Source organism: Bison bison, unplaced genomic scaffold (assembly GCF_000754665.1).
Source record: "Bison bison bison isolate TAMUID 2011002044 unplaced genomic scaffold, Bison_UMD1.0 scf7180017864518, whole genome shotgun sequence".
NCBI lineage: Eukaryota > Metazoa > Chordata > Mammalia > Artiodactyla > Bovidae > Bison > Bison bison.
In genome coordinates this window covers 16,173,311-16,194,488 of record NW_011495071.1, presented here as the reverse complement: position 1 = coordinate 16,194,488, position 21,178 = coordinate 16,173,311, and the positions used below count along the sequence as shown (strand labels likewise).

At 46.6% G+C, this 21,178-nt stretch overlaps 1 protein-coding gene across 1 annotated transcript in view; it reads left to right on the top strand.

The window, feature by feature from the left end:
• Nucleotides 1–21,178, top strand: part of INSC (inscuteable homolog (Drosophila)) — a 138,311-nt gene that overhangs the window by 115,348 nt on the left and 1,785 nt on the right. The window contains exons 9-12 of the mRNA XM_010830562.1: nt 7–54; nt 10,964–11,030; nt 13,669–13,824; nt 15,316–15,392. Of these exons, the coding sequence (XP_010828864.1) occupies nt 7–54; nt 10,964–11,030; nt 13,669–13,824; nt 15,316–15,392 (348 nt within the window). The remainder of the gene's footprint in view (nt 1–6; nt 55–10,963; nt 11,031–13,668; nt 13,825–15,315; nt 15,393–21,178) is intronic.

Sequence of the window (21,178 nt, the reverse complement as noted above, 5' to 3'; positions counted from 1 at the left end):
CTGGAGGCCTGCAGCGACAAGCAGAGAGTGGACACACCTTACACCCGGGACCAGGTGAGCCGCTCAGGGGGCCATGTCCGGAGCCTGTACGTGTGAAGGCAGAGGCCAGGGGCCAGGGCTCAGGTTCTGGAGTCAGCATGGCCTGCAGCACAGAGTCAGTGCTGTTAGTTGTGTTCTTGGGGAAGGTGAAGGAATGTGTTCTCCACGTGCCTCATGCCCTTGGAGCATCTCCACAAGTCCCCTGCTCATCCCCTTTCCCATCCCAACCTCTAGAAGGCCTTCCTCCGTCTCCATCTGTCCATCCTAGGAGGCAGAGAGGCACCATGGGAAGGTCCCTGAACCTCCTCCAAAGGTCTGGGTCCAGCTTTGTGGGCTCCTGGCTGTCTGATCTTGTACCTGCTGTGAGTTTCTTCCTTTCCTGGCCTCCATGAAACAGGGTCTTGAAGCAGACCCTTGATTCTGGACCTCAGCCCCTGTATCAGTTTCTCTCTCTCTCTCTTTTTTTTTTTTTTTGTATATTTGAATTCCATGAAAAGTTTTGTTTGGGGAAAAATGATTTTACTACTATATATGTTTGAAATATTGAGTAAGGGGCTTTTCAAGGGCCTTTGCGCTCTGAGGTTATGGGAGTCGGTCTTGACCCACCTCTGCTGTGTTCAGCCTCCCATTTCCCTATCAGAGGTGGGGGTGGTGGATCTGGTGCGTTTTTGTTCTCTGTGAATCCCACCAGATGCCTGAGCTCTGTGTCAGATGATCCTCTAACCTCATCCTTGTCTGTGTCCCAGCTCCCCAGTCCTACCTGATTCTTCTAGCCTTGCTGCCTGGTCAAAGCTGCCATAACTTCACGTGCCAGCTCCCACCCCAGCAACTCTGGGAAAGCCTTCCCAGACAGCCCTGGCTCTCTGGGATCCTCCTTTCCTTGAAGGCCAAACCTCACAATGCAGTGTTGACTTTTCCAGTGATATTTATTCTTTTCCAGTTATTTCAAGTCAATTTATCCCCCTGAGGGCATGGTCCATGTTCTGCACTTCCCTAGGATTTCTCGGGCACCTAACCCAGAGTGGGCACCCTTGATGCTTTCTGTAAATGTTTGTCTAGGACATGAAAGGGAAGAAGCAGGATGGTACTTCATCAATTCTTTCTTGTCTTGAGAATCCCCTGTGGAAGGGCAGCCACAGAAATCCCCATTCAGAGAGAACTCTGAATATAAGCATTTGCATATGAGGGTTCTGCTAATGCTGTGAGGCTGGCAGTATCTGCCCCATTTTACAGATAAGAAAGTGTATTTTTTTAAGAAAAAAAAAAAGAATATTGAGACTTAAGAGAGTATCTCCCATATCATAGGGCTGACAATCAGTTCAGTTCAGTCGCTCAGTCGTGTCTGACTCTTTGCGACCCCTTGAATTGCAGCACGCCAGGCCTCCCTGTCCATCACCAACTCCCAGAGTTCACTCAAATTCATGTTCATCGAGTCAGTGATGCCATCCAGCCATTTCATCCTCTGTCGTCCCCTTCTCCTCCTGCCCCCAATACCTCCCAGCGTCAGGGTCTTTTCCAACGAGTCAACTCTTCTCATGAGGTGGCCAAAGTATTGAAGTTTCAGCTTTAGCATCATTCCTTCCAAAACACCCAGGACTGATTTCCTTTAGAATGGACTGGTTGGATCTTCTTGCAGTCCAAAGGACTCTCAAGAGTCTTCTCCAACACCACAGTTCAAAATCATCAGTTCTTCGGTGCTCAGCTTTCTTCACAGTCCAACTCTCACATCCATACATGACCACTGGAAAAACCATAGCCTTGACTAGACGGACCTTTGTTGGCAAAGTAATGTCTCTGTTTTTGAATATGCTATCTAGGTTGGTCATAACTTTCCTTCCAAGGAGTAAGCGTCTTTTAATTGCATGGCTGCAATCTCCATCTGCAGTGATTTTGGAGCCCCCCAAAATAAAGTCTGACACTGTTTCCACTGTTTCCCCATCTATTTGCCCTGAAGTGATGGGACCAGATGCCATGATCTTTGTTTTCTGAATGTTGAGCGCTAAGCCAACTTTTTCACTCTCCACTTTCGCTTTCATCAAGAGGCTTTTTAGTTCCTCTTCACTTTCTGCCATAAGGGTGGTGTCATCTGCATATCTGAGGTTATTGATATTTCTCCCGGCAATCTTGATTCCAGCTTGCGCTTCTTCCAGCCCAGCGTTTCTCATGATGTACTCTGCATATAAGTTAAATAAGCAGGGTGACAGTGTATAGCCTTGACGTACTCCTTTTCGTATTTGGAACCAGTCTGTTGTTCCATGTCCAGTTCTAACTATTGCTTCCTGACCTGCATATAGGTTTCTCAAGAGGCAGGTCAGGTGGTCTGGTATTCCCATCTGTTTCAGAATTTTCCACAGTTTATTGGGATCCACACAGTCAAAGGCTTTGGCATAGTCAATAAAGCAGAAATAGATGTTTTTCTGGAATTCTCTTGGTTTTTCGATGATCCAGCGGATGTTGGCAATTTGATCTCTGGTTCCTCTGCCTTTTCTAAAACCAGCGTGAACACCTGGAATTTCATGGTTCGGGTATTGCTGAAGCCTGGCTTGGAGATTTTTGAACATTACCTTACTAAAATGTGGCTATTTAGGGCTGACAATAGCCAGCACTAAATCCTAGCCTGACATAGACCTTGGTCTTTGACTCTTATCTGCTGCCATCTCTGAAAATAAAGAGGAAATAGTGGGACTATGGGGTCAGACTGAATGTTGATCTTGTCTGGGACCATTTTTTAACTGGGTGACTTTGGGCAAGTCACAGCCTCTTGGGTGTTGGTCTACCTTGCACAATCATTGTGAGATAAAATACATGTAAAGGACTTCATATGATGCTTTGTCCTTACTTAACAAGTGATGAGTATCATTGTTTTTCAAACTTGATCTTATAAGGAAGAGCGTAGATAGCAAGTTATCCAAAATCCTCACTTTGTCCTTCCAAGCCTTGCATGATGTAGTTCTAGACTTCCTTTCTGGTTTAATCTCTCACTTCTTAGTTGGACAACCTCCATAGAGACCAGGTAAGACAGTGCAAATAGATTGAGTGGTGGCTTATTGGGCTGGCTTTTGGCTGTTTGGCTGACAAAGCAGGGCCAGCCATTTGCAGTCACTGTGCTCAGCTATGTGGGGGGTGGAGGCCACTGGAGGGCTAACTCTGTGTCATCTGCCTTGTTCCCCCTCTTCTTTTCTTCAGCTGGGTGCCTCCAGTTGCTGGGTCTCTCACCTACTGACACAATTTTAGGCCCCTTTCCTTTCAAGTGCCTCTTCTATAGCCAACTCTAGCCATCTCATACAAGATCCAATAGTAAGGCAGAAAGAACAGGAGTGAGGGGTTCAGATGACATGGCTTCAAAGCTTCTCTGCTGTATAATCATGTAACTGGGCAATTCACTTGGAGCCTAATTTTTCTCATCTGTGAATGGGGTTGAACAATACGTATTTCCTAGAAATAAAATAAGAATTGAGTAAACTAATACAAGCTTTTAGTACCATTCCTGGCACATAGGAAGTATTACATAAATGAAAGCCTCTGTCCATGTGATTGTTATGATTGGCCTTTGAGTGTGTGGTACTCAGCCCTGAATGGGGCACCTTCAGAGGGGAGCATCCTGATCTGTAAAGGGGGATGGTCTCTTCCAGCATAGACATCCTGTGGCTTTATGTGCACAGACCCTTTTTCATCATGAGGAGTGATAGTCTATCTCTTGGAACCTCACTGATCCCTAAGAAGGAGGTGCTCCAAGTGGGGTGAGAATGGAGAATGTGGTCAGGTTCTATGATGATGACATTTCTTTCTGAATCTGGATTCTGACGTTTTCTGGCTGTGTTTCCCCTGTCTCCCCCATCCCCTACCCCCAACCCCTTCTAAACTCCCCACAGCTGAGCCAGAAAACGTCTCCATTGTCCTCAGGACGGCCTCACCTTCCGCCCTGACTCAGAGCAACCACTTAGCTAGTGAGAGAGGACCCATTAAAGAAACAAATGTCTCTTTCCTGTGGCAGAGGGAGGATTAAGGTGATCTGAGGGCTCCCAGTAATGAAGACAAAGAAGACGAATTAGACTCTGAAGTGCTTACTGCCTCCTGAAACACTTAGGAGATTAAATGCCCACGAGGCTTCCGGTAACGCATCTGCCAATGACGCCAGTGCTGTGCAGAGCCTCTGGGTCTTGCAACTGTATTTGTCCACCTTCCTCTGAACACCTCAGCAAGAACCCCTCCATCATCCCAGCAAACTGAGTCTACTTAACTGGTCCCCAGAAGCCACGATAGCCTCAGTTTGCCTGTCCTCTACCCACTCTTGGAGTGTGGATGGGGCTGAGGGCCGCCTGGGGCCTGGGCTCTTCCACTACCACCATCTGCCCCCTGCCAACCCCTGCTAATGGAGGGGGGTGGGATGCAGTTAACATTCAGAAGCACTCCCTATCTAACAAGCCATCTGTGTGGATTGTGTTTTCATCCCTAGAAGTATTTTCGAGGGGTCACGCTGCCCAGGGTAAACGGTTACAGGCATGACAATAGGGTGGGTACAGGGCTGGCTCACCTCTGCCTACCTGTCAAGATGTGACAGTCTAGGCTGAAAGGGATGTGGTTATCTTGTCTAACTCACAGCACAGATTTTCACTGAACATGACTTTGTAACCTTTAGAGATGAATTGCTTTCACAGAGGTAAAGGGTGCTGGTATATTTACTTTCCATGAAGATACACTATCTGTTTGGCATTTTAGAATGTCCAGATTTTGTAGCATTTCTGAGCCCTTGCTGTGAGTATCATTATCATGCCTGCATGCTCAGTTGCTCAGTTGTGTCTGACTCTCTCAGTTGCGTCGTGACCCTGTGGACTGTAGCCCACCAGGCTCCTCTCTCCATGGGATTTTCCAGGCAAGAATACTGGAGTGGGCTGCCACTTCTTCCTTCAATATAATTATCAGAAGTCCATTTATCAGAAATGCCAGTTACTGAAGATTACAATTTTGACTTACATTTTAGAAGCTCTCTGTAGTTTATACAGCCCTATCACACACATATATGACATGGTAGAAACAGTAACAGGCTTTGGGTTCAGGCAGACCTGAATTCAAATGCTGATCCCATTTCCTAGCTGTATGACCTTAGACAAATTGCTTAACTTCTCTGAGCCACAATTCCCTCTGTGAAATAAGGATACTAATATTTCCTCCCTTCTTGTGTCATTATGATGATTAGGTGGCATAATGCTTGTAAAGTAGTTGGAAACAAAGTGATACTCATTGGGATGGGTCCACGGAAGTGGAGTCAGGAAATGTGGTTAATGTGGAGGTCAATGTAATGTGGTGTGAGTCAATGCATGGTGTGTGATTGTTTCAATCTGTGTGTGGGTTTCTGAAGGTCGTACTGTATGTGTGTGTCTGTGTGTGTATGAGAGAGCAAAAGAAAAGAGAGAGTGGTGTAGGGGACTATAAAGCAGTTTGTTTGTATTTGAATATATGAGCGTATCTACTATCCAGAGAGGCTTAGATTAAGCCAGGATCACAACACCCAGGCCTGTTCGGCTCCCAAAACCCTTCCCTATAAAGTCAAGGGAAAACTAAACCCAGAGAACATGGTCTGGTGTTCACATGCTTCTAATACTGTGAGGCTGACAGCCCAGCCTTGATGCAATCCCTAGGCAGAGTGTTTTGGTTCAGTTCACCTTTAACTTGGGACCTACATCTAAGGCATTTCTATGGCCTTTGTGACTCTCCCTGCTGAGCCCAGAACTCAGCCCTCCAGTCTCACCTCTTTGGTCGTGAAAGGATCAGGGACCAAAGGGTGGGAGCAGTGTCTGTCTTGGGAATCACGCAGGTGCCCTGCTGGTCTCCATGCCTATCAGAGGGAGAGAGAGGAGGGGGAAAAGGGCTGGGTCTTCTCCTGAACCCCTTGCCTTGCTGGCCTTGAAGGAGAAAGTGTGTTTCAAGAGCCCACACTCTCTCTCTGTCAGACCCCTTCATCCTTCAAACCACTGTTCTTGTCTTGATTCTTTCTGTTCTTTGATGGAGGGAAGTGGTGTGGAGGGAGGGGAGCAGGGCAGAGAAGTACTTCCTTAGAGGCCATAAAGGGCTTCTGCTGGCTGGTCTCAAGGCTGAAGGTGACATGGTTGTCAAAGCTTTAGAGAGTTATCTCAGTGACCTGGGCTTCCCAGGGGGCGCTAGTAGTAAAGAACCCGCCTGCCAATGGATGGAACTCGCATTTCCTGCATTGGCAGGCAGATTCTTTACCTGCTGAGCCATTGGGAAGTCCCAACAGCTGCTCTGAGTGCTTGACAAAACATTAATTCACTTAATAGTCATCACAGTCTTATGAGTTCTCTGGTTTTTCTCTTCTGCAGTAGGCCAAAAAATGCCCCCTCCAAGAATGTCTACATCCTAATCCCCAAAACCTGGGTAGGCTCCCTTACATGGCAAAAGGGATATCTTCAGATATGAGTAAGTTAAGGATCTTGGTTTAGTAATAATATCCTGGATTATCTATGTGGGCCCAATGTACCACAAGGATTCTTGTAAGAAAGAGGCAGAGGGTCAGAGTCAGAGGATGAGATGTGACTGAGGAAGCAGAGGTCAGAGTGATGGGCCAGCAGAGGCTAAGGAGTCTGAGCAGCTTTTAAAAACTGGAAAAGAACAGGACACGGATTCTCCCCGAGAGCCTCCATGCAGAAGGAATGAAGCTCTGTCAACACTTGACTTTAGCTCCATCAGACCCACTAAAGGCTTCTAATCCCCGGAATTGCAAGATAAAATTATGTTGGGTTAAGTCACTAAGTCTGTGGTCACTTGTTTTAGCAGCAATAGAAAACGAATACTCCTTGCTCAACAAGGCAGAGAAAGGTTAAGTAACATGGTCAAGATCAGATGGAAAATGATGATAGAACCCAGATTTGGAAGAGGTTGGTCCATGCATTTAGCTGCTATGCTATACTGTCTCTTACCTAGGGCCTCTCTTGAGGGTGATACCCTCTGTATTCACAAATAGCTATAGAGGGATCAGTACCCTCTCACTTAGGAGGAATAAGACTTAATTAAAAAATCATCAGACAGGAATGAATTGGCTTGGGCCAGGGGGAAAACTGTCATCTGGCTCCTGTCTTCTGTCCCTTGACAGCATTGCTACTGTATAGCTAACAAGGTAAACCAGTTGTCCCTAAAATCCCAACTCTGGATTCAACTGTAAGGAGGAATGTTGTGGATCTGCCTTCTCCTTTCTATCACAGTAGGTACAGACAAGGATGTTTCAAAGGCGGGGGCTCAAGGCGGGGCTCAAGGCGGGGCCTAATTGGCATTTATTCAAATTGTGCTTAATTGAATACTTCATCTGCACCTCAGAAAACCACATGGGGTACAGGTTCTGTAAAGAGGAAGTAATTTTCATTAACAGGATCTAAATTAGTCTGACACAAAGACCTGCCTGTGCTGTGACACAGCTAATAATTGCTGTGTAATGAACCTGATGCTGCAGACAAAGGTTTCCTTTTTTATTTTGCCTTTCTTTCCCTTCTTCCCTTCCTTCCTGGAGTCCTCTCTCCCTCCCTCCCTCCCTTCCTCTCTTCTCTTTTGGTTCTGTATGTCAAGCAACCACCTTTATTCAGCAGCCAGGCTGGTCATGGTTGGAGGATCGCTGTCCCCATGCTGCAGGAACCAAGGGCGTGCACCATACTCCTACTCACATCCCAGAGAAGGCCAGGTGAACTCCAGTCTGGCACAGGCCTGGCCTTGTGTCTCCTTCCTCACAAGACTGTGTGCTTTAGGCCTCTTAGGAGCCTTCTGCTTTTGGCTGCATCTTCTACCTATATTTTTCTTCTACCTCTTTCACTTAGCCCACACTCATAATCCTGAAAGGGTGGGGAAAAAGAGCTTCCAAAGACAAACACTTCTTTAGTCCTATTATCTTTCAAAAATGCAAATAGGAGTTTGTCACTCCCCTCATGAAATACTTCCTGGTGCAGAGTGACCTTCAGGATGAAGGTTATGGCACCTGTCCTGTCCCTCCCCTGGCTACCCTCCCCATCATGCTTACCCACCCAGGCCCCTGGCCGGGTCCAAGCTGGGATGGCGGATATGACAGCCTAAGAAGACATGTCCCTTTCTAAAATGTGTTTAGTGGGAAATGGAGAGGATTGATACTCTATCAATGTGTCATACTTTTCCCTTCCTGTTAAGAGATTTGTTATCTGAATTTATTATCCAGAGTAATATGCCAATATTGAACCAATTAAAATCTAGATAATACTCTTTGTTAGTCAATACCATGTTCAGTTCAGTTCAGTTCAGTTCAGTTGCTCAGCCATGTCCGACTCTTTGCGACCCCATGAATTGCAGCACGCCAGGCCTCCCTGTCCATCACCAACTCCCGGAGTTCACCCAGACTCACATCCATCAAGTCAGTGATGCCATCCAGCCATCTCATCCTCTGTCGTCCCCTTCTCCTCCTGCCCCCAATCCCTCCCAGTATCAGAGTCTTTTCCAATGAGTCAACTCTTCGCATGAGGTGGCCAAAGTACTGGAGTTTCAGCCTTAGCATCATTCCTTCCAAAGAAATCCCAGGGCTGATCTCCTTTAGAATAGACTGGTTGGATCTCCTTGCAGTCCAAGGGACTCTCAAGAATCTTCTCCAACACCACAGTTCAAAAGCATCAGTTCTTCAGCACTCAGCCTTCTTCACAGTCCAACTCTCACGTCCATACATGACTACAGGAAAAATCATAGCCTTGACTAGACAGACCTTTGTTGGCAAAGTAATGTCTCTGCTTTTGAATATGCTATCTGGGTTAGTCATAACTTTCCTTCCAAGGAGTAAGCGTCTTTTAATTTCATGGCTGCAGTCACCATCTGTAGTGATTTTAGAGCCCCCAAAAATAAAGTCTGACACTGTTTCCACTGTTTCCTCATCTATTTCCCATGAAGTGATGGGACCGGATGCCATGATCTTTGTTTTCTAAATGTTGAGCTTTAAGCCAACTTTTTCACTCTCCACTTTCACTTTCATCGAGAGACTTTTTAGTTCCTCTTCACTTTCTGCGATAAGGGTGGTGTCATCTGCATATCTGAGGTTATTGATATTTCTCCTGGCAATCTTGATTCCAGCTTGTGCTTCTTCCAGTCCAGCATTTCTCATGATGTACTCTGCATATAAGTTAAATAAGCAGGGTAACAATATACAGCCTTGACGTACTCCTTTTCCTATTTGGAACCAGTCTGTTGTTCCATGTCCAGTTCTAACTGTTGCTTCCTGACCTGCATATAGGTTTCTCAAGAGGCAGGTCAGGTGATCTGGTATTCCCATCTCTTTCAGAATTTTCCACAGTTTATTGTGATCCACACAGTCAAAGGCTTTGGCATGGTCAATAAAACAGAAATAGATGTTTTTCTGGAACTCTCTTGCTTTTTCCATGATCCAGCAGATGTTGGCAAGTTGCTCTCTGGTTCCTCTGCCTTTTCTAAAAGCTTGAACATCAGGAAATTCAGGGTTCATGTATTGCTGAAGCCTGGCTTAGAGAATTTTGAGCATTACTTTACTAGCATGTGAGATAAGTGCCATTGTGTGGTAGTTTGAGCATTCTTTGCCATTGCCTTTCTTTGGGATTGGAATGAAAACTGACCTTTTCCAGTCTTGTGGCCACTGCTGAGTTTTCCAAATTTGCTGTCATATTGAGTGCAGCACTTTCATAGCGTCATCTCTCAGGATTTGAAATAGCTCAACTGGAATTCCATCACCTCCACTAGCTTTGTTCATAGTGATGCTTTCTAAGGCCCACTTGACTTCACATTCCAGGATGTCTGGCTCTAGGTGAGTGATCACACCATCGTGATTATCTGGGTCGTGAAGATCATTATCCCATTTCAGAACTTAAGCTGCTTGAACTGTGTCAGGAGACTGTCAGCTGCTTCTCCAGAGGTGGGGCACGGCCTCCACTTCTGTTATACCATGTGACAGGCTTTGCAGAGAAATAAGCCTCCACCAAGGAAAAGTGTTATTTTATGATTTATTTTAATTACTACTTGAGAGTGTTGTCCATTTCCATGGAAGCGGGTGAATTTTCATTTTGCTAAATTTAATGTTAGGCTCAGTGTCATGAGTGGCATCTGGGTTAACAGGTGCCCCGTTTCCAACATATTCCAGTGGTGTTTGGCACCCTTTACAGTTTGGGGTCTACAGGAAGTCCCTTACTGGCCCATCCCTTAATTCAGTTTTGAGTTCTCTGTACAACCTTGACTATGCCAGGGGTAGGGCTGGGGTGGGCTGTTGGCTGCTCAGCCCAGAAGTTGTAACCAAGGCTCAGTGTTTACCTGGCATCAGCATTCCTTTTCTACAGGCAGAGTCCTTCAGCCATGACTGACAAGCAAGGCTTTGCAGTCCACAGGCTTGTAAAGTGTAGCAGAGCATGAATCCTCATCAGATTCCATACAATACCTGAAGTTTATGGTGCAATGCTGCCTTTAGTTTCCTTGTCATGATCTCTATCTTAACCTTAGTCTCCATTCATTTCAGGTTGAAAATAGGTGGGGCTTAGTATCAGGGCAAGAAGCTGGGGTGGAGAGAACCCAATCCAAGACAGGGGCTAGCCAGGAACCTGCCAATTCTGTCTGCATTCCAGGGGCTGGGTGCAAAGGGATCCTGCTGAAAGGTGATTGAGGCTCCATCTTCATTCAGGTGATTCTGTTCTCTCCAACGGTGTCCTGGGGCCCCTGAGGGCCGTCCTAGGGCCACATGCTGATGAATGGGCTTCAGTCACTAGGGAAATACATCTGAGTGCCAAAAGCCTGTGAAGATGGAAGAAAATACCATGGAAGGATGGGCCAGGTAGACTGTAAGGAGTCATGGGCTAAAGGAAAGTTTTGTAACCCCTGACTCACCTACCTATACAGAGTACCTTTGGCTCAGGAGTTCCCATTTTCTTAGCTTCTCAATTCTCTTTTCCAGATTGTGACCATCTTGGCAAACATGTCTGTCCTAGAGCAGTGTGCCTCCGACATTATTCAGGAGAACGGTATGTCTTTTCAGCGGCGTGCATGCTGTATGGGTTATGCGGCTCTGTCGGCCCTTGTGCCTTTGTGTTTGTATGAAGGCCTCTGTGTAGGTATGTAAATTTGTACATGTGGGTCTCCCCATTTGCAAGGGCACATGAATGTGTGCTTATGTGGGCAATGGGCCAATAGGTAAATGTTTGCTTGCTTCCATAGCACTTTGATCTAGTGGGAGGCAGACACGGAGCAAAAGATAGGGAATGTCAGGTGTAGAAAGCAAAGCAGGGAAGACGATAAGGTAAATCCAAGGTAGAAGCATGGCAGCTGCTATTTTAATTAGTGTGGTGAGGAGAAGACAGAGACTTCATTAGGATCCAAAAGTAAAAACCTATGCCCATAAAGGATGCATTCCAACTTTAAATTATTCTCATCATACTGGGTTTGGCCACAGGAGAAAGCTGATGGGTGGGGGGTGGGGTCAGGGCAGATGGATCCCTGGATGCCTCACCTGAGATCATCTGTTTCCTCTTGTTCCTTTGCTCCCACCTCACGCTGAGAGTGTCACCATGTCCAGGTGAGGTGCCCAGGATCTGATCTAAATGGTCTCTACTGGAAAGCAGATCAGCTGGCTGCCTTGCAGCTGGGATAGGAGTGGAGAGGGCTTCCTGTGACTGAGAAATAATGGAGCAATTAGCAACCAGTTGGAAACCAAGAGATGCTAATGAGGAGGAGTGAGCTGGGAGCCTGGACAGCTGCCTCTGCTCCTATTAAGCCCCCTTCTCCCAGGTTGCCTTGCTGTTTTAATACATGTATACATTCTCCATTCCCCTTACTCTATTGAAAAAATATCTTTTTGTGTTAATTTTATGTGATCGGGCTAATAATGAGAAACTTTTTTTTGGCTGCATTGCATGGCTGTTACTTACTAGTGACCTCCATTCTTCCATCTGCAAAACGAAACAATAGTAATATCCACCTCACTGGGATGATGTGAGGATTAATAGAAGGCTTGTTAGAAGAGTGTTAGGCACAGAATGAGCTCTGTGCTATGGGTATATGCTCTTTCAGGAAACAGTGGTCATCTCATAGGGTTTAAGTGAAGAGAGTTTGATGAAGGAACTATTTACAAAAGTGGGGCAGAATTTGAGGGTTCAGCAGTGGTGGTCGTTCAGCCCGGGACCACTGGAAGACTGTAGAACTCCTTGGTCTGGAGAGGGCAAGCCTTGTGCTGTGAAAGGCAATCCTCCACTCAAGACACTTGAGACTCTGACATGCCTTGCCCTGAAGCCTGATGATTTTGTCTCTGTCCTGCCCTGAATTGTGTGTGAGTGTTGGTGGATGAATGGGCCCTGCTAGAAGGTCAGAAACTGTGATCACTGGTCACCCTTACACTGGGAGGCGGGCCAGGGCAGTACAAGCTCATTTTTATCAGTGGTATCAGTGGTGTCCTTCCAGCTAATTTTGCTTCTCCCTCAGTGGCTGGGGCTGAACTGGAGTGAATGTTGGGGACGGAACATGGCTTTGGGACCTGCTCTCTAAGCTGTAACACCGTTCAACTCTTGGGCGACTCTGTGGCACTGAGCCTGGTTAGAACTTAGAAAACACTTTCTGGATTTTTGTTGGCAGCCCCAATTTCATTGCATCTTATCTTTCTGTAGATAAGATTTATATATATTTAAAGGAACTTTGTGTTTTGTACAATTGCAAGACTTCTCACATGAATACATCCACATTCATTCATTTGATGTTCATTCACAAACCTTTGAGCTGAGCACTATTCTGACACTTAGGAGACACCTGTTCAGGAAATGGACGAACACCCTTGTCCTCACAGTGCCCACCTGCTAGCATAAGAGAAACTGTTTTTTTGTCAGGCTCCAGGTACGAAGCCGGGTTAGGGTTAGGGTTTGGAAAATGGCTTCTTTATGGGAACCCTGACCATGAGGTGTCTGTAAAATTTCTTAATCTTGGTGCCCCCTGTTTATGTCACCACAGGTCACAGTATACACCCAGGACAATCAGACCACAGCTCTGGTTTCAGGGGAGAGGTTCTCAGCTGACCAAACCTAAGCCTAAACATCTCAGTCCGATTACTCCACCCTCTTCTAGTCATGAAACCCCTCTAAGACATCTGATCTAGTGATTATTCAGCCTAGGGGTAGGTCACCTCCCACCAGGGAGACCCATTACCCCTGGACCTGTCTCAGATGCTCCAGCATCAGAAGTGAAGCAGTGATGGAGGGTAACCAGTTATCTGAGTTCTCATCCCTAGCTACTTACTGCGCGACCCTGGGCAACATACTTCGCCTCTCTCTGGGCCTCGAAGGGAATTATAATAAATAGTACTTAGTCTCTGAGGCTGTTAGGAGGTTTTAGGGATCATGCATTTACTGTGTATTTAGCACAGCATCAGGGATGTAGTAAAAGCTCAGTGAAAGCATTAAAAAAATGTTAAAAGGACCAAAGGTCCCTCCCAAGTATAGTGTCTTGGTATGTGGAGGCAGAGACACCCTCAGGGCAGATGGAGCAGACATGGCCTTGTCCAGGTTCCTCCTGTGGTTGAGACCCCTGAGTCACCCCAACAGCCTTGGCTTGAGCCTACAACTCCATCCAGCTGGCCCTGCTCAGGCAGCTACCAACTGTTTCTCGCTTTCCACTCAGGGGTCCAACTTATCATGGGCATGCTGTCTGAGAAGCCACGGTCTGGGACCCCTGCCGAGGTGGCGGCCTGCGAGAGAGTCCAGCAAAAAGCTGCAGTGACCCTGGCCCGTCTCAGCCGAGACCCAGATGTGGCACGGGAGGCCGTGCGGCTGAGCTGTGAGTGGTGCTGGCTGGGGCAGGGGTGGTGGAGGGGTGGTTCGGGCTGGGAGCAGTCCTGATTTCACAGTGGTGGTGGCGATGGATGACTCAGAGCAGGGCTGGCTGTGCTGGGAAACGCTGGTGTGGGGCTCCAGGGTGTGCCCCAAGTGACCTTCCTTTCCCCTGGGGCTGAGGCTGGAGAGAAAAGGAGTCTAGAGAGGTTTAAGTTGGTCAGAAAGTGACTGACTTAGGGGCTTCCTGTTAATGAGGACCTCATTCTTTCATACTCTCATTCATTTCCTCATTCATTCATTCAGTTATTCACCTACTCTTACTTACTTAGCCACTCATTCATTTACTCATTAATTCATCCTTTTGGTCATTCATTCATTACTTCATTTATCCACCATTATCTCATTCATAACTTACTCATTAAATCCCTCACTCATTCCTTCATTCAGTTAGTCCGTCATTTATTTACCCAACAAATGTTTCCAGAGCACCCACTCTATGCTAGGCTCTGTTCTGAGTGCTGGGCATAAAACACTGGTTATAACTGTAACCTGATGACAGTGGCTTATAATCTAATGCAGGTAACAGATACGGAAAGAAAAGTTTGCACTTGAATAGCATCATGTAATGCTCAAAGGATGTCGATGGCATGATTGGCACACAGAGGAAGTAGTCTACATTTACCTGGGTGGGGCAAATAATGCTTTAACACGGAAATGAATCCTTAGCTGTAGTTTGAGGAGTTATTCTGGTGTGAAGGCTAAGAAGGAGTGCCCCAGGTGGAGGCAGGAGATGGCAGTGTTCCTGACCATCCAGGCACTGGAGGACAGCAAGAGGTGGCCCTGGGGCAGCATAGAGTCCTGGCTCCATAGTGACTTTATGGAGAATAAACATCAAGAATCTGTCTGCATACTTTTTATTACTATCTTATGAGTTTTTCCCTGTTGTTTTTAGAATTTGAGAGAAGTCATTTTGTATTGAAGAACAAGATCATTTATTTTACTTTCCTCTGTAAAGGCTTAGGAAATATTAGCCTACTCAATCTGTAGTCTTCTTTAATTTTAGCCACAATATATTTTCTGACTCAAATGGGCAATTAGGGAAGAAAAAGGTACTAAGATGTAAACATTGAGTTTAGCTCTGATAAAGTACCTGCATGGGAAGTTCTTTCTTAGAAGGACCTGCAGTATCTCCTGTGGCTCGTCCCTCTCCACTGTGGGGGAGCTCCATCCTGCCAGTGTGCTGATGCTCAGGGAAAAGGTTTTGATGCTGCAGCTAATTCTGGGCCTGACCAAGGTTCATTTACACTTGAGGGAGCAGAAAGTCTCCCCCACAGACTCCTCAGAGGGGTTTATCCCTTTCCCTATCAATTGGCGGCCACCTGCCTCTACCCGGCTCCACGCAGAGGGCTGTGGTAAGAGACTGGAACACCTTTGGGTCAGGCCTGGCCGCACCCATCCTGACCCAGGTGTGAGGGTCTCCCCATGTCTCTTGCAGGTATGTCCCGCCTCATTGAACTCTGCCGCTCGCCCTCAGAGAGGAACAGCAGCGACGCCGTGCTGGTGGCCTGCCTGGTGAGTTCCCAGTTTCCCCGTCTCTTCCTTCCTGGGCTTTGGGGTTGCAGACCAGGGACCAGGGGATCAGGCTATGCCACGGTTGACTTGGGTACAGGCAACTTATTCTGGGTTTCCACTTTTCTCTTTAAAATGGTAGCAAGAATAATACTTGTTTCACTAAGTTCATAAGATTGTGATGAAAATTATGCAAGGTCATATAGGTAAAAGGAGAACCTTCATTACACATGTTTATGAACCTTTGGGGTTCTGGGGGATCTAATAGCAGGTCAAGACCAGAGGGGCTGGCTGGCAGGATGCTGGTGGTGTTGGTGATGCTGTGGTGCTTGCAGCATGTGGTTGCTAGGGTCTGATGTCTTCTGCCTGTTCCAAAGAGGATACTGTAAGAAAGCCTCCTTTCCTCCTCAGGTAGAGTCCCTCTACTGGTGCTCTTCCAGCTTCGTAGCTCCCTTCTTCTTTGTGGAGCAGGGCAGGGCAGGGCAGGACAAAGTATTATTTGGCCTGTCCCCAGGATCTTCACCCAACCAAGCTAGCACGTCCTGAGAGGTCCCTACCCAACTTCTTGATGCTTGGGTCCACCATGAAAGTACCAACAGCACCAGATGGGGAACAGATGCCTTGTCTCTGTAATCCTCCCTGCTAGGCTGCATCGAATTCTAAAGCAGAGCAGCTGGAAGCATCCAGGAGCAGGAAAGCCCATTGTAAAAGCCCTTTAACTTCTAGAAGGGGGTGCAAGATCTTTGATTGGCCCTCAAAGACTGTGTAGGAGAAGGGACGGACCTAGAGGTTCTGCAAGCTGTTTCACAATAAAGCCCCTCCTCACCCCATCCTTTTTTTTCCCAAACTGATCCCATCCCATTTCTGGGAGCTCCTAACAGGCAGTGTGTGGTGGTAGGAATAGCAGGCATTTTAGTCAGACACACCTGTCTTGGTTTTGCCATTAATGAGCTGTGTAACATTGGGTAGGCCACTAAGTGCTGTAAACTTTATTCAGTAAATATTTGCTGAGTGATTATGTGGGCCATGTACTCTTCTAGGCTTTGGGGATGACAGATGTGGGAAAAAAAAGAAAAAAACCTCAGCTCTGATGGGGCTTTATTTTGGTACATGCAGAACAAACTTCATCTCTTCTGTGCCTTGGGCAAGCTGGTGAAGCTTATGGACCCCATTTCAGTATTAGTTTTTATCATGCATAAAGTAAATATATATAGAATTAAAAGGAGGGCAATCATATTAAAATAATTATTAGACTATTTAAACAGGTGACATAGTAATAGCAGTTCAGTTCAGTCACTCAGTTGCATACAACTCTTTGCGACCCCATAGACTGCAGCACGCCAGGCTTCCCTGTCCATCACCAGCTCCTGGAACTTGCTCAAACTCATGTCCATCGAGTTGGTGATGCCACCCAACCAACTCATGGATGTTGGAGTTGGACTCACGGAGTCTTGACTAGCAATGAACATAAATAATGTTGAAAGTACCTCCAGAAACTGTAATGGGATGTGAAATTGTTACTGAACCAAACTTGGGTCCATATGCCCATGGGCAGTAAAGCCATTCCACTGACACTGGCTTGTGGAGAAAGAAAGTGCAGTGTTTTTGCAGATGCCAATTAAGGAGGCCAGGTAACCAGTGCTTAAAAGGCCCAAACTCCCCAAAGGCTTTCAGGGAAAGTTTCTCAAGACAGGATAAGGGAGGAGGGCTTGTGCCGTGTGTGATCAACTCATGGACATTCTCCTGATTGGTTGGTGATTAGGTTATCTGGAGTTAGCATCATCACCCTTCTTATTTCAACTGGTTGAGAGTCTACGTGGGCAGCATAGAGTTAACTTCTTCCACCTGGTGGGGGTTTCAGTATCTGTAAACCAGTTCAAAGGACATGGCTCAGAATATTACACACATCCACTGAGGAGAAACTAAAGGCCTTTGACTTTGTTTAATGGCTTAACTATCATCATTTTGTCTTGCTTAACTATTTTCCTTTTCTTTCTGCATTTCTCTCTTCTTTGATTAAATGTACTCTTTGGAACTCAGGGAAGTCTAGGAGACTAAAGTTTTTCTACAGACAAGAGGCAGATAGAGGATATGGGGGGAGAGATGTGCTGTTCCACAAAGGCTCCATAGGGTCCTGAAGGTGAAAGTGTTAGTTACTCAGTCATGTCCGACTCTTTGCGATCTCACGGCCCGCTAGGCTCCTCTGCCCATGGAATTCTTCAGGCAAAAATACTGGAGTGGGTTTCCATTCCTTCTGCATCTGGATCTACCTGACCCAGGGTCCTGCTCAGTTACAAAAGTCCCTGTGATTGCTGTTGGTGAACAAATAACAGTTATTGCTGAGATTTCTTGGTTTGTCACTGCATTCACAGCTGAAGGAAAGGCTATTTCATTCAATTGGAGGGCAGTGAATGTAAAGATATAATATTTTTCATTGCTTTTTCCTCCACAGACTGTAATTCTGTCTGGTCTGCTGAATACGTGGAGAGAGTTAATACCTGCAAATGCATAGTCATTGGTCCCAACTGCTGCATCTTCACAACTTGGGTGGCCAGCAACTGCCTGACACTGAACAGACCCTAAAGAAATGTTGAGCAGTTATAAAGCTTCATTCAGACATGGGGGCTTATTATGACTCATTTTCCATCTTTATCATTAGGTTGAAAAAGAGCGCATAGACGGGCTTGGCCTCTATTTTCCATCACTTGAAGGACTTTCCGGTGGAAAAGGGATTAAATTTCTCCCTGTGGACAGGTTTTTGGATGTGAATAGAGGCCCTTCCTCCAGAATCCATCCTTAACGTGGCTGCTGGCCTAATTTTCCTCATGACAGTTTACAATCAGGACCTTTCCACGAGCAGCCCCTCCCTGGGGCCCCCTTCCCTGTGGCCTACTGTCCATGTGCTCAGCCTTTGTAGCCTGGCTCTGACCTCTGAAGACCTCCCACTGCCTCCAGGCCCTTTCCAGCTCAGGTCTGAGTGCCCTGAACCACCCTGACACTGAGCTTTGTCCCTTGTCCCAGGCAGATGCCCTCTCTACAGCTCTGCCTACACTCCCTTCAAGGCTCGGATCAAAATCCTCCTCTGTGAGGCTCAAATGCAGGGAGTACATGGTGTGTGCCTGGGCTGGCCTGCTTGGATTTTGTTTTCCCCAGTAGAAAGCAGGCTGTGTTATCCTGTGTTCTACGTGTTATGAGGGAGGCCCTTGGAATTCCAGCAGAGGCTTGCCTGATGCTGAAGGTCTTGACTTTTTGCCCAGACCTTCTTGTTTCCAGCCATGCTTTCTCCCCTTATGCCTAATGGCCCAGTCATGCTACCTTGGCTCATGGGAGGGGTTCTGTACTTCTCACCCTCTACCCTAGAAGCTTCTCAGGGCTGGGGTTCTTTCCCAGCTCTTGTGTTTCCATAGGACCTTAGGTTTGGTGACTGTTTCTTGCCTGGCTGAGGAACCAGTGGACTTGTCTGCCCACCCCCGGTCCCCAGTGTTGGAGGGTGTTCACTATTTGACCCCCAGACGGGGCTCTATGCCGCCTGGCTGGTGAGCTGGGGGTCACCTGGAGCCTGGCCTGATGGGTGGAGTTGGGGGTACCTCTCTTGGCCCTCCCTAAGCCTTCTTCCCAGTTGCAGAGGCACTCTTCAGGTGAAGGGAGGACACCTCATTTATCATCTCCCACGTCTGGAAAAGCAGCCACACAGACTGCCTCTTGCAAACAGAATTGATTTTTCTTTATTGAAGCGGCTGTCAGAGGGCTGCAGGGCTTGTTTAAGACTTGGCTGTTTTCAGACTGTCTGGGAATGAGGTCCTGGGAATATTGGCTATTAACAACCCTCCGAGGAAAGGAGAGGCCAAGGAAAAGGCTTCAGGCAGGAGAGGTCCTTTGAGCTCCTGGACCCTGAGGAGGGGGTGCTCTGGGGTCATTTGGGTCCATGCCCTGCACGCTTTCTGAGGACCCTGGGGAGTGGAGGATGTCTATTTGCCTTTGTGGTTTTTTGGGTCTAATTCTCTCTCATATTTTGTTTTTGCTTTTCTCTTCCTCTAAAGGTTGCCTCCTCCCTTAGGGATTTTTCTCTCTCTTTCTCTGCTCCCCCCATTCTTTTTACCCCCCTGGTCCTCTCCCCTGTCCTCTCCCATCTCCCTCCTCACCTCCTCCCACTTATTATCCTCTTGTTTCCAGGGTGTGCTCTTTTTTTCTCTGATACCATCTCTTTCTCTCTCCGTCTCCCTTTCATGCCTACTTTCTTTTCTTTCCAAGTTCATCTATGTCTCTTTTTATAGTTCCTTCTTGTTCTGTTTTTCTGATGCTCTTTTTCTCTGTGTGTAATTTCCTCCTTCTACCTCATTTTTTCTTTTCATGGATCTATTTTCTATTTCTTTGTCTTCCTTTTGCTTTATTTTTACCCTTGATAATGTAAAATACATCGATGGCTGCCGGGGTCCAGCCCCGGTGGATCCAGGGAATTCGAAGTGGGGACGGCGTCGGCGAGGATCAGGAAACAACTGCTTAATTAAACTTTAATTAAGGATATAAAGAGTAATAGAATAAGGATAGCTCAGTGAGGAAATTCAGTGGAGAAAAGAGGCTGAATAATTCAGCCAGAAGGTAAGAGAAAGAACGACATGGGGAGACCAAGTTTCGGTGAACAAGGCCCGCACTTTATTTTCCAAAGTAGTTTTTATACCTTAAGTTGTGCATAGAGGATAATGGGGGAAGGGGTGGAGTCATGCAAGGACAGCAGTTCCTGGTTCTAATCGAAGCCAGGTTTTCAAACTTATCATATGCAAAAGTTCAGGTGATTTACATCATCTTCTGGCCAGGAGGCCTGTTAACATTTTAAGAAACTTATTTTTCTCTAAAGGTGATTATTCCAAAGTCAGGCACCAGCCTTCAAAAAAGCACTGGACAAAGCTGCATTCCTATAGGGCAAAGGTGAGGTGAGCTCAATCAAGAAAAGATTTAACTCAAGGGTCCAAGGTTACAAACATTGAGGCCATTACTTACATTTCTATACACACATTATATCAATCAATACACTGTCAAGGACACAGTAGGTAAGGAGTATGGAGACTTAGCAGCAAACATTGGCCCAATAAGTGAAAAACCCTTCACCAATACAATTTCTAATCAATCTTTTAACTACTCAAAGGAATCTGTGTTTAGACAGTTAAGAACATCTCCTGCCTCTCACAGTTGGGAGGCTCTGAACAATCACATGTGGCGGGAAAAACCTATTCAGGCAGGCTAGAGGATTTCCAAAGGAGTTAGTAGGTTAAACACTGTCATACCCAGGAATTATTAACTGGAGCTGTAAGCTAACTCTTTTTTCAGAGAGAGGTAGTCGGAGACAGCCCCCCGTAAAGTCAGAGATGTAGGTGAAAGCACAAAGCAGAAAGTAGGCAGACTCTGGTTTTGGGGGTAGATGCTCGAGAATTTCCAGGGGGGACTCCTGAAGCTCGATCCCGGAGCCTTTGCGTATGCCGAGCCTCCTTCCTCATGACCTTTGTCATGGGCGGAGTTCCTCATGCTAGCTCCCAGCAGTGATAGAATTCCAGTTGAGCTATTCCAGATCCTGAAAGATGATGCTGTGGAAAGTGCTGCACTCAATATGCAATATGCACTCAATATGCAATATGCCGGCTCCCGGCAGATGGCCTCATATTCTTGCATCTGTGGAAGATCCCTGATTCCATTTTTTACAGTGACACCTTGAAGGCAGTGGGGTTATTTCTCCCAATTGGAGCCAAGAGGAATCAGAAAGGGTAATGGAGTTCAGCCTTTAGCCCTTGGGGACA